Source organism: Pteropus alecto, unplaced genomic scaffold, assembly GCF_000325575.1.
Source record: "Pteropus alecto unplaced genomic scaffold, ASM32557v1 scaffold88, whole genome shotgun sequence".
Lineage (NCBI taxonomy): Eukaryota > Metazoa > Chordata > Mammalia > Chiroptera > Pteropodidae > Pteropus > Pteropus alecto.
The window spans coordinates 16,816,462-16,834,091 of NW_006494611.1; the positions used below are offsets into that span (position 1 = coordinate 16,816,462).

The 17,630-nt window shown below is 39.6% G+C and overlaps 2 protein-coding genes across 2 annotated transcripts in view; both read right to left on the bottom strand.

The window, feature by feature from the left end:
• IFIT5 (interferon induced protein with tetratricopeptide repeats 5) overlaps positions 1-1,831 on the bottom strand; it is a 10,427-nt gene extending 8,596 nt beyond the window's left edge. Inside the window, exon 1 of the mRNA XM_006925963.3 lies at positions 1,678-1,831. Within this exon, the coding sequence (XP_006926025.1) occupies positions 1,678-1,682 (5 nt within the window). The 5' untranslated portion in view covers positions 1,683-1,831. The remainder of the gene's footprint in view (positions 1-1,677) is intronic.
• Positions 1,832-6,242: 4,411 nt separating this feature from the next.
• LOC102878285 (interferon-induced protein with tetratricopeptide repeats 1) overlaps positions 6,243-17,630 on the bottom strand; it is a 15,215-nt gene continuing 3,827 nt past the window's right edge. The window contains exon 2 of the mRNA XM_006925964.3: positions 6,243-8,955. Coding sequence (XP_006926026.1) covers positions 7,536-8,955 — 1,420 coding nt within the window. The 3' untranslated portion in view covers positions 6,243-7,535. The remainder of the gene's footprint in view (positions 8,956-17,630) is intronic.

The window sequence follows — 17,630 nt, forward strand, 5'->3', positions numbered from 1 at the left end:
GCTGGTTCTTCCCTTCCTGCTAAAAGGCTCCAAACTTTTTCTCGCTTTGGTCTTTCCTATCTCACTTGTCTTTATAGCTTGGCCCCATGTTTGGATTTTGAAAATAGGTTTTGAACTGTTTCCTGTAGTCCTCACTGGGAAATCTGGTATGATTGTCTTTTGGTAGTTGTTCCTTTCTCTGGTGTAACTACATCAAAATCATGGGCACAATTTGCCATGCCCTTACCAGCCTGCCCAGATCCACCACCATACCAGCTTACCAGCCCCCTGTCCATGCATAGAGTAAAATGAACATTGGCTTCTGTCCTGAAGGTTTCTACCAGCTAAACGCCCAGAGACGAGGAGGAGGGCTGCCTTGGATATGAATGTGGTTGTGAGATCTCAAAGGGACCTTCGGTCAGGCACTGAAGTGCTTTGTTCAGACTCTGAAATTCACACACAACTGGAAGGCCATGAGAAGTTTTACTTTTTAAACTTTGTCTACTTAATGTTTTAACTTTGTCTCTGGGAAGCTGGCAGAGAGAGGTTGTTATGTTTGAAAACGCAACATTTATCTTTAAGTAATTTTTTTTTTCTAGGAAGAATCAGTCTTTCAATGTCCTTGGGAGTAAGTCCCCAATGGGGTCCACCCCATTCTGCACATACACATACAGTGCACCCCTCTTTTCCTCTTTGTTTTTCCAGGCCCTCCTGATACCTTCCTCCCTTCTCACAAATGTTAGAAATTAGTAACTTTTTTTTTTAGTTCTCATGATAGCCAACATTTGCAATATGTGCTAAGCAGTCAATTAATCCGTTCCACAGTCCTAAGAGATGGATAGCATTAATCTTTACAGATGAGAAAAACTCAGAGTTTAAGAAACTTTTCTTTGAGTCACCCAACTAGGAGAACAAAGGGTTATATGCTTCAGGAGTCCAAGATCTTAACCTCTCACTCTTCAACTTATTGAACGCAAATGATTCACTAACTACATACAGGGCAGTGTGCTAACCCCTGGGGATACAAAAAAAGGTGAGAAAAAGACACCATCACCATAAAATTAGTAAAGAAGACAGATAAAGAAATCCTGATAAAATAGTGAATTGGGTGGAACAATAACAATCTGTTCGTGGTTCAAAGGTAGCTCCCAGAAAAGGAAGAATTCAGACCCAGAAATCAGAGAGGCAAAATGGCAGTAGGAGACAAATGTGCCGCTTGGAGCTGCGACCAAATCGCATCTGCCCAAATGAGAATGGCAGCTGAAAGGCTTGGGAAGCAGAGGAAAGCGGTGGACCGTGCCACGTAGAGGCTGCGCAGAATGGTCTTGGGGGCGGCCGCCAACTAAGCACAGTCACCACTGCGGCGGCCGAGAAGCCGCAGAGAGAGGTCAAGCTTCCAGGGCGCGTCGCCTGGCCACACCGCCTGACAGGCCCGACCGCAGACGCCCGGGGGGGAGGGTCAGCACTCCGCTGAAGGGTCTGCTCGAACGAGCTCCTCAATAGGCCCGATTTCAGACGCCCAGGACCTGGAAAGGGATCCCGGGGAGCGTCCCAAGCCAGATGCCTGGGTGTAGGACGAGGGGGGCTCGGCCTCTTAAAGGGCCGTAGCGCCGCGTTAGAAACGGAATAAAAGAAAAACACCAGTTGGAAACAAAGGCCTACGCAGAATTTGGATGGAGAAACGGGAAAACCCCTTACCTCATGGTGGATGGGTTCTGCGACTCTTCCAGGGAGGCGGCAAGTCCCCTCGGGCTTTCTCAGGAGCGGGATCCCGTGCTGCTGAGCGGCTGGGCGCGCGGCACGTGCGTGCGCGTGCGTGTGCGCGTGCGCGTGGGCAGGGGGTCAGGCGGGCGGGCGCGCGCTTCCCGCGAGGCGTCTGCCCCGCTAGGTGGTGCAAAGGCGCTTGTCTTTGTTAGACAGGACCGGAGCGGGAAAAGGAAACTGAGAAGTGAATCTGATTCTGGCCTAGGTAAAGTCCAGCTCCAGGAAACGGAAACTTATAGAAGGGATGAGTGAGGAGCCTCTCTCTCCCCCGCGCCACATTTAGAGGCCGCGGCGAGACGTTTGCGGAGCGCAAGGTCGTTTAGAGTTGAATTTGCGACTGGACCTTTGGATGTTGGTCTCTCTGAGTTAAACAATGAGTTAAACAGACAAGGAATCTACCTTGTGGAGTTAATTTCTAGTGCATAAGATAATAAAGAACAGATAAAACATATGCAGCTCGATTAGCCTTTTCTTTCTTTTCTTTTTTTAAATAGATGACAGGAGCGTTATTTTTCAGCGTTATTTTTGTCGTAAGGGTGGCAGTGATATTCTTTCCAGCTTTGTGCACCCTAAGCTAAAACTGAAGTACCTGCTTCCAGTCTTAATTCAATTAACAAGACTACAATGATGTGAACCTGTGCCATTATTTACGTAGGGTAAATTTAGAGACATTTTGGGATCAAAATGCATACACATTTTAAATTTTAGTAGATACTGCCGAATAACTTTGTAAAGAGGTTTATACTCCCTCTTTGAGGTCATACATTCAAAATTGTTACAGAATGTTTGCTTTCCGTGCCCTTGCCAACTGCTTTCTGTAATAAGATTCGGATAAAGATGAGGGTGGTACTGGGAATCTAAGCAGAAAATGGCAATATTGATACACTAAAATTTTTGTCTCATTCGACTTCATTCATTCAACAAATTTCATTAAACAATTGCTAAGAGCCACACATTGTTCATGCGCTGTTAATAATAACAATGAGTTAAACAGACAAGGAATCTACCTTGTGGAGTTAATTTCTAGTGCATAAGATAATAAAGAACAGATAAAACATATGCAGCTCGATTAGCCTTTTCTTTCTTTTCTTTTTTTAAATAGATGACAGGAGCGTTATTTTTCAGCGTTATTTTTGTCGTAAGGGTGGCAGTGATATTCTTTCCAGCTTTGTGCACCCTAAGCTAAAACTGAAGTACCTGCTTCCAGTCTTAATTCAATTAACAAGACTACAATGATGTGAACCTGTGCCATTATTTACGTAGGGTAAATTTAGAGACATTTTGGGATCAAAATGCATACACATTTTAAATTTTAGTAGATACTGCCGAATAACTTTGTAAAGAGGTTTATACTCCCTCTTTGAGGTCATACATTCAAAATTGTTACAGAATGTTTGCTTTCCGTGCCCTTGCCAACTGCTTTCTGTAATAAGATTCGGATAAAGATGAGGGTGGTACTGGGAATCTAAGCAGAAAATGGCAATATTGATACACTAAAATTTTTGTCTCATTCGACTTCATTCATTCAACAAATTTCATTAAACAATTGCTAAGAGCCACACATTGTTCATGCGCTGTTAATAATAACAATGAGTTAAACAGACAAGGAATCTACCTTGTGCAGTTAATTTCTAGTGCATAAGATAATAAAGAACAAATAAAACATATGTCAGATGGTGCTATGGAGAAAAAGCATAGAGAGAGGGAATACAAGGCGTTTCACTATTATAAATATGTTAGTGAAGAAAGTGTCACTGAGAAAGTGTCAATTGAGCAAAGATCTGAAGGGGGTGAAAGAGTGGGTTCGAGGCTAAGAAAGTGTGTGTTAGGCAGAGGAAACAGTACGCATACAGGCCTGGAGGTAGGAGCATAGTTGACCTGACTCTGGTTGGAGTGGAGAGAGCAGGGAAAAGTTTTAAGACATGAGATCAGAGAGACAATGTGTGTGTGGTTGCCTATAGGCAACTGTAATATTTATCTTAGGTAGGAAACCACGTTTTAGAAAAGGTACTGAATAGTTTGAGTGGTAAAATAAGCTCTGAATTTCCTTCTTACCAAAGAAAAATTTAATGGAGCTCCAATATTTGAAAGAAATTTCCAGTGCCTTGATCAGGTTTTTTCTTCCTAGTTCCCACTTCTTTCCCTTCCTTTCTCTTAGCTGTATCTGGGCCAAAAGGTAGTCTCTGCTTAGTAAGGATTAGATGAATGACAAGAAATCCATAGTAAAAATCAAAGGGGAAAAAACCTGGTTATCTACTTTATATTGTTTAGAAATTCAAATTCAGAAAGACAAAGCAAGCTATAAAAATTTGAAAGGAAAAGACATTTTCAAGATCGAGAAGAAACCAAGACCTGTCAAGTGGGTATTGAACATGCTGAAATTACCGAATGGAATTTGAATATCAATCTTTTTTTCATAGACTACTGAATTGGGTGGATTCTTGGGAAATTCAATAGTGTGTATTGTCTTTTTAATTTCTTCTTATCAACATGTAAAACACAGCAACTAGAGAAAGAGATAGTGAAACATAGCAACAGAACTGCTTGGCAAACTGAAACTTAGGTAATAGGTCGGTACTCCTTGAGGTAGTTTTCAGAATAAACACTCATTTTTTCAATAACTCTTCCAGGAGATGGGTGTAAGTCAGAGTTTCTTAGCCTTGGCACCACTGACACTTGAGCTGAGTAATTCTTTGTTGTGGAAAGCTGTCCTGTGCATTGAGGATGTTTATGCAGCTTCCTTGCTTATACCCACTAGATGTCAGTAGCACCCTGCAGTTGTGAACCCAAATTGTCTCTGGATTTTGCCAAATGCAACTTCTTTTTGCCCTGAGGTACTAAATCCTTCCCTTCCCTCTTACTGTCCCCCCACCTCAGTTGAAAATTCTCAGTTGAATGTCAGAGAAGGCATACTCCTTTCAGCATGGGACTCTACAGTGGAGGTGTCTGTATCACATTTGATCTGGCTGGGGATAAGATACAGAGCTGTGGACACGCTGAGGGTGGGTAATCTAAGGTGGGCAGGATATAAAATGGAGGCCCTGAGTCCCAACACAGTTTCACCTCTAGCATCATCATGAGAATGGAGACACTGGTGGCCATGGTGATCCCCAAGGAGCTGGAGCCTCCAGTCATGTGTAGACAGCAATTTTCAAAGACCTGGGCTGGGACACCTATCATAGTAGAGAATAGCAGGAGCTATGGCTCAGCCTGATGCCTGGGCATTTAGAGAAATTCTTGAGTGTCAGTAACTCTAAATAAGGACACCAGCTGAGGTTCTGTCAGTCATTTACATGGGAGTAACAAGCTCCTGAAATTCAGCTGTCAATTTAAAGAGACCTCTTAATAATGCCTGGAGATATTCATAAGCAAGTTTGGCAGTAGTTTTTTCCATACCAAACAGCATCTATTTTTCTGGATTTGCTGCTTGTTGTTTTTCTCTGCAAATATCGAGGCTATCCTACACTTTAATTTTACTGGGCTCTGGGAAGTGTAGGGATCTCTTTCATAGTTGGGAAGAATGGGACAGAGAAATGGTGTTCGGTCATAAGCAATAGTAAGTAACCGTGATGTCTGTAGATTGTCAAACACATATCACACGAATTCATTACATAATGCAGAGACTTTGTTTGCATTAACGAACTCTGCTTTCTGGGGGCCAATGATGTACAGCAATACCTGGGAAGAGTTGCCTGATAGAGAATCAACCAATCCAACATTATTTACTTTTAATATTTCTGACTCTAGGAGAGGTGGCAGTGGTTTGACTTATTTAGCACCACACAGCCTCCTCTCCCAAACAAATTCTTTAAGGTATTGTTTTTGTGAAATCGAATCTCTTGTTTTAGTGATAAGAAAGTTAAGAAGATTGCTTATATGTCAGGGGTCCCCAATCCCTGGGACCATGGACCAGTACCAGTGGACCTGTTAGGAACTGGACTGCACAGCAGAAGGTGAGCGGCAGGTGAGTGAATCTTCATCTGTATTTGCAGCCGCTCCCCAGCACTAGCATCACCGCCTCAGCTCCACCTCAGATCATCAGGCATTAGATTCTCATAGGAGCACTGGTCCCTGGTGCCAAAAAGGTTGGGGACCATTGTTCTATGTAATTCTTATGCTTGCCCCTCAATGATACAAATTTTGCTTGTTTCAATTCCTATAAAAATGTAGTAGCAATTCAAAGCCCAGCCAAATATTTCTGAAAATTCCTTGGAGATTTCTATCCTTATGGATTAGAGGTCCCCCAAGAAATGGAGGGATCTTAGAAGCTGGTTAAGGTACAAAAAGATTATGCCCTAGAGTTTCCGGAGGAATTATGGCTGTGCCAACACCTTAATTTTTGTCCAATGAAAACAATTTCAGACTTCCAACCTATAGAACTGTAAGATAATAAGTCTGTGTTTTTCAGGCACCAAGTTTGTGATAATTTGTTCCAACCGCAATAGAAAATTAATATATCCTCCCCCAAATATACATTAAAAAACAAAAAATAACATTGCTTTTTTTCTTTTTAAAGTATTATTTATTGTTCATTGCCTTTTAATGAAATGGCATAATCAAAGGTGATTGCCACAGATGGTCTCTCCTTTCATTTAGTATCTGTTTCACATTTCTTGATTTAACTAGATCAATACTAGCAAATGACTGAATAAATAGCGCTTCAAATAAACTGGCACAAAACAAGAGAACTGCTTGGAACAATTGACAATGAATTAAATTTCAAAAATCTTCATGGAGAAAGCAGAATTTTAATTGAGTATTCGTTTTACGGTCTGTCTCTCTCAGTAGACTGTTAAAGCGCATGAGGTTTGGAGAAAATGTCTACTTCTTTCATTGAAGGGAAGCAGAATATGCCACCCCCAGGTATGCTACATTGGCATAAGAATTACTTTGAGCTGAAGGCAGTCGAAAAGAAGCAGATATAAGAAAGGCTGTCTGCCATCCTCCTATCTACCTAATGCAGGACATAAATTTGTGAAGGTGTCCCCTCTCCTTTCTCTTCCAGAAAAGACAGAGTTAATCATCTGAGATAACTCCAGGCCTTTATCTCACAGAGTCACTACTAAAGGAATCTATGTAATAAATTTTAGTAACTAGCAGTTATCTTCCATTAGCTTTCTCCATAATTTACCTTTCTACAATTTGCCTTCTTAGAAACTCAAGGTTCTTTTCCTTTTATCACTTCTCTAAAAATGTATCATTCATTTGTTAAGATGCTATCTATATAAGCCCAAGTTCTAACCACCCCTTTGAGGTACTCATCACTGGGTACTCTCATGTCTATGTGAGATGTACACGTTAATGAACTTTTGTCTGTTTATCTCTGGTTAATTTGTCTTTTGTTAGTCCAATTTATGGGGCTCCGGTCTATAAACCTAAGATGGGTGGAGGAAAAGAAATTTCTTTATATCACCATACTATTTTTGATATCTAGCACTGAAAACTATTTGTTGACTAAATGAATGAATTGGACAATTTATTTTATGTAAGCGCAGTACTTTATTTGCTACAAATCTACTTAACAAACTGTTCTTTCTACTATATAACATTCACAGAGAAATGGTTTCTCTCTTCCTCTCCCTCACACACACAGACATATCTATTCTACTTCACTATTTTCTGAATACAACTAATATATTATCAGGTTTGAGTAATTGTTCAAAAATTACATCATCACAGTGATTTACATAATATGTTTCCGAAAGCAGTAAGCAAAAAGATCAGTTGTACATGTTAACCTAAAATCAAATGAACTGTGAAAGTGGTCCCTAGTTCAGCACCGAGCAATCATGTCACACAAAGCTCTCAAAGTCAGCAGCCAGCTTTAGGGCCTGCTCGTAATACTCCAAGGCTTCATTCATTTCTCCTTTCAATTTGTAGATGAACCCGAGGATGCTCAAGCTTTCTATGTCTGATCCATTTCTCCGAAGTTTCCTTAAAACCAATTTCTCCAAAGAACTGATACTTTTATCTCTTGAATATGACTGGTTTTCTATTTTTATTGCTTTTAAATAATAGATAATTGCATCGATTTCAGATTTCCTTTGAAATTCCTGGAATTGGCCATAGTAGAAATATATTTCTTGCAGAACTTCTTTGTCAAGTTTTTTCAGGCGTAACACTTTTTGATAAGTGTCTTCAGCTTTTTCATAGTTGCCTGCTTCTATGTACATATCTGCCAGGTGTTTGTAAGCTATCTCAAATGTGGGCTTTTGTTTCAGTGTGAATTCAAAATGAAATATGGCTAATCTTGTTATTCTATTGACATTTTCTCTATCCTGTCCTCTAGGCTGCCATTTTGCAGTTTTCTTTATTTGACGAACTTGTGATCTGTAGCAAAGCCCTATCTGGTGATGAAGGAAGGCAGAAGAGGGTGTTGCCTGCAAAGCAGTTTTTAAGAGCTGAAGCGCTTTATCCACAGAGCCTTTTCTTCGGTAAAACATGGCTGCATAGCGAAAGACATAGGTCTGCGACGACATTTTGGTCAGTGCTTCTTCAATGTACTTTTGTCCCTCAGCTTGTTCTCCTACATCCTGAAGCTTCAGGCCAAGGAGAGCCTTAATATATGCATCTTCCGGATTTAGCCTGATGGCCTGTTTTAGGGGGTGTAGAGAAAATGCCTCTTTAAACTGCGTTTCTTTGTGAAAGCTATCCAGACGAAACATGGTGATCGCATACCCAGTGTTGAATTCAGGGTTTTCAGGGTCCGCTTCCAGAGCCTTTTCAAAGCAGGCCTTGGCTCGTTCGTAATTCTTTCCTCCACATTTCAGCAAGGCCCATCCTTCCTCACAGTCCATCTCAGGACACTCCAGTCTACAGCAGGAGGGACTGGCAAGCTTCTTGCAAGTGTTTTCCACTTTGTCCAGATAAATCTGGACTTCTCCCAGGCTGCCCATGTGGTAATACAGCCAGGCATAGTTGCCCCAGGTAACCAGCCTTTTTGTGTTCGATTGGTTGGTACGTTCTTGCTGGATTAAGGTTTCAGCTTCTTTCAAGCTCTCCAGGGCTTCCTTATTTTGGCCTTTCAGGTGCTTTATATAGGCCAGTAGGTTGTGAATTCCCACGTTGTATTTGATGTCTAGGAATTCAATCTCATCGAAAACCCTGTTTTCTAAATCGGTAATTTCAGTGTCTTCGATTAGCAACTTCCATGTAAAGTGACATCTCAGCTGCTCCAGCCTATCTTTGACCTGATCTTCATCAGCATTCTTACTGTGAAAACAAAAGCAGATTTTCTAGGTCAGGTGAGGAACAACCAATGAAAAGAGACCAGGTAAAACACTTCATATTTATAGCTTAGCTTTGACAAGGACACACCTGCTTTGATTTTCCTTAAAGTCCTTTTACAGTTGACCTTGAGCAACACTGGTTCGAACTGGGTGTGTCCATTTATATGTGAACTTTTTTCAGTAAATACAGTCAGCTCTTCTTATCAGGGGTTTTACATCCAAGGATTCAACCAACCATGGACGGAAAACAGTGTTTCTCATTCCCAGCCATGGATGGAAAATACTACTATTTTTGATATGTGGTTGGTTGAATCCGCAGATGCCAAGGGCCAACTGTAGAATTTAAAGTTATAGTGGGTTTTCAACTGTGTGGGGACAGAGAGTGGGGGTGAGGTGGGATTGGCATCCCTACCCTCCACGTTGTTCAAGTGTCAGCTATATTTCTAAGATCTGCTTGGAGTTCAAATGCAATTCGCTTGGCTCCATATGCTGGCTCCAGCACTTTCTATCCAAGTAATCTCTTTGTGCTCCAGAGTCCTATTTGTAAAATAGGGATAATAAGAGTACTTATCAGACGGGTTGGTGAGGATTAGTAAGCCATATATGTAAAGCACCTATAGTATATTACGTGCTATATAAGAGTTTTCTATTTTCATATTAATATAATTTGGATAGAGCCCAGTTAGAAATGTAGAACCTTAGGACCTTAGTCTGCAAGTTATGCCACAAGACCACCTAATAAGACCACCTAAAATAAGACCACTTAAAAGGGATAATTTTGACCAATTATTTCTTTTTCACTTATTATTTGGAAATAATTTTAGATTCACAGAAAGTTGCAAAGGTAGTACATAGTTTCAGTGCACCCTTCACCCAGTTTCTCCCAATGCTTATATCTTATGTAACTATAGTAGAATATCAAAATTAGGAAATCGAAATTGGTATTATATGTGTAGAATTCTATGCCATTTTATCATGTGAATAAATCCATGGAACCACCACCTCATTCAAGATACAGAACTACTCCATCACCACAAATATCTCCCTCATACTATCTCTTTATAGTCACATGTGTCTTCTTCTCCAAACATCCCTCGCCTCTAATAAACACTAATTTGTTCTTTATCTCTATAATTTTTTTATTTCAAGAATGTCACATAAATGGAATCATACGGTATGTGACCTTTTGAGATTGGCTTTTTTTCACTCATCATTGACATTTCAGTTGTTTCTGGTTTGGGCCTATTACAGATAAGAGTGCTATGAATAGTTGTGTACAGGATTTTGCCTGTACAAACAGGTGCAATTGCAACCAGAGGTGCAATTGCTAGGCCATATGGTGTGTGGCCAGAGGTGCAATTGTTGGGCCATATGGTGTGGGCTTATGTTTTTAAGAAACTGCCACTATTTTCCAGTGTTATACCATTTTACATTCCTACTAGCAATGTATGAATGATCTAGTTCTCTCCATCCAGTGTTTGATATTTTCACTTTTTAAAAAAATTCTAGTCCTTCTAATAGGTGTGTAGTGGTCTCTCATTATGGTCTTACTTTGCACTTTCTTAATGGCTAGTGGTGGTGAACATCTTTCCACATGTTTATTTGCCATTTGCACACCCTCTTTGGTGAAATATTTCTTCATATCTTTTGCCTATTTTCTAATTGGATTGTTTGTTTTTATTGTTCAGCTTTGATAATTCTTTATAAATTCTAGATATAAGTTCTTTATGAGGTATATAATTTTCAAACATTTTCTCTCAGTGTGTAGCTTTTTATCTTTTAATAAAATCTTTTGAAAAGCAAATGTTTTTACTTTTGATGAAATATAATTTATTGATTTTTAAAAATCGTATGGATCATGCTTAGAGTATCATGTCCAGGAAGTCTTCACCAAGCCCCAGGTCCTGAATTTTCTCCTATGATTTCTTCTACAATTTTATAGTTTTGCATTGTACATTTAAATCTATGATCCACTTTGAGTTAATTTTCCTGTAACATATCAATATTAGATCGATAAATTTTTTTGGCCTATGGACATCCAGTTGCTCCAGCACCATTTGTTAAAAGACTACTATTCCTCCACTGAATTGCTTTTGTACCTTTATTAAAAATCTGTTGGAGGAAAAAAAAATGGCTTAAATGATAGAGGTTCTGTTCATCCCTCTGAGGACCAAATCAAAGTTGTGACAGAAACAAGGAGCAACAGCAAGGAAAAATCACCTGGGATCTAGATGAACAAGCCATACAACTAGGGAGAAATCCAAGAAAGCACCCTGCAATGGCAGAAGGTGGAATGGGGCAAGGACGCCAGGCTACCCGGTCTAGAGCAGCTGAGTGAGTCAGAGGCTGCGGCAGTGGCAGACTACTCTTAAAGGGGCCGCATCCACGAGCAGATTTTCGTGGTGACGGACCTGCTCGCTCTGAGCACCAGTGCTAATTCAGCTGTGTGCAGGGGGCGCCAGGGACTTACAGGGACTCATTGTAGGAGTGAGGGCCCAGGAGAGACTCACTCTGTACAGAAGTGCTGGCAGGATCCATTGTTCCCTGTTGAGCCCTCCCCCTTGCCAGTGCTCCAGACTCAGAGCCGCCATAGCCCTGATGTCGTCAAACTGGATAACAGAGATCCCTCCGCCCAGAGGATTCCCTGAAGCCCCGCCTCCCCCAACTCACATCCCCACCCAAGCCACATTCAAGTACATCCTCAGTGAGTCAGGTGCTCCTTGCTGAGCAACGGCCTAGACTCACACTGGAGCCAGCTGGCTTCAGTTTCTGGTGTGGCCTTTTGAGGCAACTATAAGCACAGCATCTGTGGATTGCTTGCTGAATCTTAACAGGTGGCCCCAGAGGGGCAGAGGCTTGGGCTAAATTTGGCCTGTAGCTGAACCTCTCTTAAGACTGTGCCACTGGACACCTACTTCACAAATACACACTAATAAGACTGCGAGACTTAGGAGCTTTGTTTAGTACATAGAAACAGACACAGAAAGGCAGACAAAGAAGCAGAAACGATATAAGAGAATAGAACAGAGATCCAGATATAATGGAGTCAAGTAATCTAACAGATGCAAAGTTCAAAACACTGGTTATAAAGATGCTCAACGAACTTTTGGGAACTGTAGATGAATTCAGTGAAAACTTCTACAAAGAGATAAAAAATATAAAAATGGAAGCGGAAATTATAAAAGGGAACCAGTCTGAAATGAAGAACACATTATCTGAAATGAGAAGTATATTAAATGGAATAAACAAAGAAATAAACAAAGTGAATAAAGAAAAGGATCAAATGACCTATCGAGAGGATGGGAAAGCCAAGGGCGCTCAATCACAATGGCAAGAAAAAAGATGCCAAGATACAAAAATAATTTAAGGAGCATATGAGACACTATTAAAGGCCCAAATATCTGTCTGATCGGTGTAACTGAAGAAAATCAAGATGTTGAACAGCTGTTTGAAGAAATAATGATGGAAAACTTCCCTAACCTGGTGAAGGAAATACACATACAACTCAGAAAGCTTAGAGAATTCTAAAAATCAGGGATCCAAAGAGGCCTGCACCAAGAAACACATCATAATTAAAATGCCAAAGGTTAAATACAAAGAATATTAAAAGCAGCAAGAGAAAAATAGATAGTTACCTACAAGGGAAGACCCATAAGACTGGCAACCGATTTCTCAAAAGAAACTATGCAGGACAGAAGGGCTTGGCAAAAAATATTCTACAGGATGAAGACCCAGAATCTACAATCCAGAATAATTTATCCAACAAAGCTATCATTTAGAGTTGAAGGACAGATAAAAATGGTAACAACTGCATTTTTATCAATAAGTACCTTAAATGGAAAAGAATTAAGTGCTCCAACCAAAAGATAGAGTAGCTGAAAGGATAAGAAAACAAGACCCCTACATATGAAAAAGAAGGGGATGGAAAAAGATATTGCTTGGATGGACCTAGAAGGTATTTAATTCACACAGAGAAAGATAAACACTATATGATTTCACTCATATGTGGAATCTAAGGAATAAAAAGAACAAACTAATTAAAAACAGACTCACAAATATAGTGGACAATTTGGTGACAGACAGAGGGGAGGGGGGTTTAGGGGGCTGGGAAAATTGGGAGAAGGATTAAAGAAGTACACATTAGTAGCTGATAGATGGTCACGGAGATGGAGAGCACAGCATAGGGAATGCAGTTAGCATTAATATATTGACTAGATAGAGTGTCAGGGAAGAGAGGGAACAATTGGGGGGATCATTTTATGAACTATATAGATGTCTAACCAATGTACTGTACTGTATACTTGAAACTAATTAAAATAAATAAATTTAAAAAAATCTGTCGATCATCAATAAATCAATGGTGAGGATGTGGAGAAACGGGAGCCCTTATATACTGTTGGTGGTTTTGCAAATTTGTGTAGTCACTATGGAAAGCAGCCTGGAGGTTAATATCCAAAATATATAAAGAGCTCATACAACTCAACAACAAAAAACCAGACAATCCATTTAAAAAAATGGGCAGAAGACCTGAACAGATATTTCTCTAAAGAGGAAATACAATTGGCCAATAGATATGAAAAGATGCTCCAGGTCACTAATCATCAGAGAAATGCAAATTAAAACCACAATGAGATATCACTTGACACCTGTCAGAATGGCTATCATCAATATATCAAAGAATAACAAGTGTTGGTGAGGATGTGGAGAAAAGGGAACCCTCGTACATTCTTGGTAGGATTGCAAAATGGTACAGCCTCTATGGAAAACAGTCTGGAAGTTTCTCAAAAAGTTAAAAACGATATACCTTTTGACCTAAGAATTGGACTTCTGGGTATTTATCCAAAGACAACCAAAACAATAATTCGTAAAGGTCTATGCACCCCTATGTTCATGGCAGCACAATTTACAATAGCCAAGATATGGAAGCAACCTAAATGCCCATCGACAGATGATTGGATAAAAAGTTATGGTTCATATATACAATAGGGTATTACTCAGGCATTAAAAAACTGAAATCCTACCATTCGCAATGGCATGGATGGACCTAGAGGTTATTATGCTGTGTGAAATAAGTCAGACAGAGAAAGATAAATAACATGATTTCACTCATATGTAGAATTTAAGGAACAAAAAGAACCAACCAACCAAAAACAGACTCAAATACAGAGGACAATCTGGTGAGGGCCAGAGGGAAGGGGAGTTGGGGGCCTGGGGGAAGGGATGAAGGGTTAAAGAAGTTCAAATTAAGTAGTTGATAGATGATCACCGGGATGGGGAGCATGGCATAGGGAATGCAATTAGCATTAATGTAATGGCTAGGTGTAGAGCCAGAGGCGAGAAAGAGCAATCAAGGGGATCGTTTTATAAACTACATAAATGTCTAACCAATGCACTGTATACTTGAAACTAATAATAAAATTAAAATCACTTATGAAACTTTTTAAAAAATTCCAAAAAAATCTGTTGGCAATACTTTTGGAAGACTGTTTTTGTATTCTTTATCCTGTTCCACTGATCTATATGTTTATCCCTTCACCAATACCATACAATCTTGCTTACTGTATATAATCGGTCTTAAAATTGAGTAGGATAACTCCTCTCATTTAATTCTTCTTTTTCAAAATTGTTATGCTCATTTCTTTTCCTTTCCATATAAATTTTAGATTAACATTATCTATATCTATAAAAAAATCTTGCTGCAGTTTTGACAGGAATGTAAATATCAAGTAGGGGATAATTGATGTTTTTACTATGTTGAGTCTTCTACTACATGAACATATCTCTGTTTATTTAGATCTATTTTGATTTCTTTCATCAGCATTTTGTAATTTTAGGTACCCAAGTCATGTACCTCTTATATTTATTTACACTTAAGTATTTCTTTTTAAGCAATTTTAAATTGTATTATATTTTTAAATTAAATTTCCGAATGCTCATTGCTAGTATATAGACATATAATTAATTTTTTATGTCAATATTGTATTCTGCAACTTTGATGAATTCACTTATTTGTTCTAAGTTGTTTTGCAGATACCTTAGGATTTTTCTATGCAGACAAACATAGCATCTATAATTAGGGTCACTTTTATTTTTCCTTTCTGATCTGTAGACTTTTTATTTTCTTTTTTTGCTTATTGGAGAATTTCCTTTGTCTATTCCTTTATGGAAAGTCTGCTAATGACAAATTCTTAGTTTTCCTTCATCTTTGAATGCCTTGATTTTCTCTTCATTCCAAAAGGACATTTTTTTCTGGGTATAGGATTCTGGGTTGAAAGTTCTTTTTCTTCAGCACTTGAAAAAGGTTGTGCTCCTTTCTTTTAGACTCCCTGATTTCTAATAAGAAATTAGCAGGCATTAGAATTGTGTGTGTGTTTTCCCTTATAGATAAGGTTTCATTTCTCTCTAATACTTTCATAGTTTATTTTCTTTGTCTTTAGTTTTCAGAATTTTGACTATGATGTGTCTTGGATTTCTTTGGGTTTATCCTTTTTGAAGTTTGCTCAGTTACTTGAAATTAGTATCAGACTGGATAATTTCTATCATTCTATCTTCAAATTCATGAATTCTTTCCTCTGTCCTCTCCATTCTACTACTGAGCCAATCCACTGAGTTTTCACTTCGGTTATTGTACTTTTCAATCCTAAAATTCCTATTTGATTCTCCTCTATATTTTCTATTTGTTTCCTAAGACTTTCTTCTATATTTTCATCTGTTTCAAGTGTGTTTGTAATTTCTCACTGACACATCTTTATGATGGCAAGTTTAAAATCCTTGTTAGACAATTCTAACGTCTGTGTCATTTCAGTGTTGTTGCCTAATGATTATTCTTTTTCATTCACATTGAGATTTTCCTGGTTCTTGGTATGACAAGCAATTTTAAATTGAAACCTAGACATTTATATAGGGTATTATATTATGAGACGGAGTCACATTTAAATCTGTTTTAGCAGACGCCCTCTAATACCACTGTGCTAGGGGAAGGACACCTCATTCCACACTGCTACGTGGAATCCTGTTTACCCACTTGTCTTTTATTAACATTTTTTATAGGAAGCTTGAGCTCCTCATTATTGCTGCATGGGGGTGGGAGTTCAGGCTACCCCCAGGCTTCTGCTGATCACCCTGGGTGGGAGGAGCAGGTGTGCCTGTTACTCTTCCCCATGTGGCCTTTACTGATGCCAAGAAGGAGTATGAGTGGGGGAAAATCTGAAATCTACTAGGCCTGTGGGTGGTTGTGAAAATCCTGAACTCCACTAGACCTCTTTGATACCACGTCAGTGGGGAGTGGTAGGGTGCCTCATTACCATCAGGTTGAGGTTGATGTCTAGACTCCCTTTGTGGTCTTCACTGCACTTGGCCTTCTGGCATCACCTTGGTGGAGGAAGGGGGAGGGAGAGAGAGTTGGAATGCCTAGCTATAGACTGGGAAGGGGAGAAGACTAGGTTTCCCACTTAGCCTTTGCTTGCAGAGTTCAGAATGGCACTACAGTTCCTCTCCCCTCTACCCCGGCCCTGTGGAGTTTAGCTAGAGTAGAATGGTTGTTGTTTATAAATTTTATGTCTTACTAGGCTGTCCCTTTCTTGGTCCTTTGGCTAGAGAGATTAGGCTTTTCATGGAATTTTTCTGTCTATGCTTGTTGGCATTACTTGTTGGCTTCTCCAGCACTCAGTCTGGATTATGCACAGAAAAGAGAAAGCCCACAAAACTCACTGTAGTGTTGTTCTTCAAGTCTCAAGTTTTCAGGCTAGTCTGCCTCTCATCCACCATTCATTGTGTTCTTATATTTATTTTATCTTACGTGCAGCGTTTTTAACTTACTTAGCAAGAGGAAAAGGAAAATATACATCTACTCTACCTTTCTGGAGGCAGAAGTCATTTTCTCAAGTCTTAATATGGTTTATTCCACTTTCCTCACTACAATGGTGTCAAGAGAAATGATTCTGCTTGAAGGCAGGTGTGTGCGTGTGCGTGTGCGTGTGTGTGTGCGTGTGTGTGTGTGTGTGTATGTGTTAGTCTGTAGGTAAGGCAATTTCTTTTGTTACCCAAGGGCAAGAACGCTTCATCTTACTCTTTCTCCACAAGAACACCACTAGAACCAATAAGCAAATACAGTAAAATTTCTGGATACAAAATCAACATTCAAAAATCCATAGCGTTCCTATCCTCTAATAATCAAGTGTCAGAAAAAGAAGTAGAAAAAATAATTCCTTTTGCATCGCAACAAAAAGAATACCTAGGAATAAATTTTTTTTCCCTCTTTAATTCCCCACCCCCACCACCACTTCCACCCCTACCTATGGATGTTGCTGTTTCCCTTTCTTTTTTTCTTTTTTTTTTTCTTTTAAGAACTGGTTCTCTGAAGGCAGGGTATCTCTTCCCACATGCTCGCAGTGTACACCCAGAGCCTCGTGCACCTTGAGGGCCTGGCGCACCCGGGGTATGGTCCATGGCTCCACCTGGGGCGTAAACCCAGGACCTTCTGTGTGTAAAGCAGGAGTCCTAACCACTACATTATGGCGCCACCCCACCTAGGAATAAATTTAACGAAACATGTGAAAGACCTATATGAAAACTATAAGACCCTATTAAAAGAAATCAAAGAAGATACAAAGAAATGGAAAGATATTCTGTGTTCTTGGATTGGAAGAATCAACATAG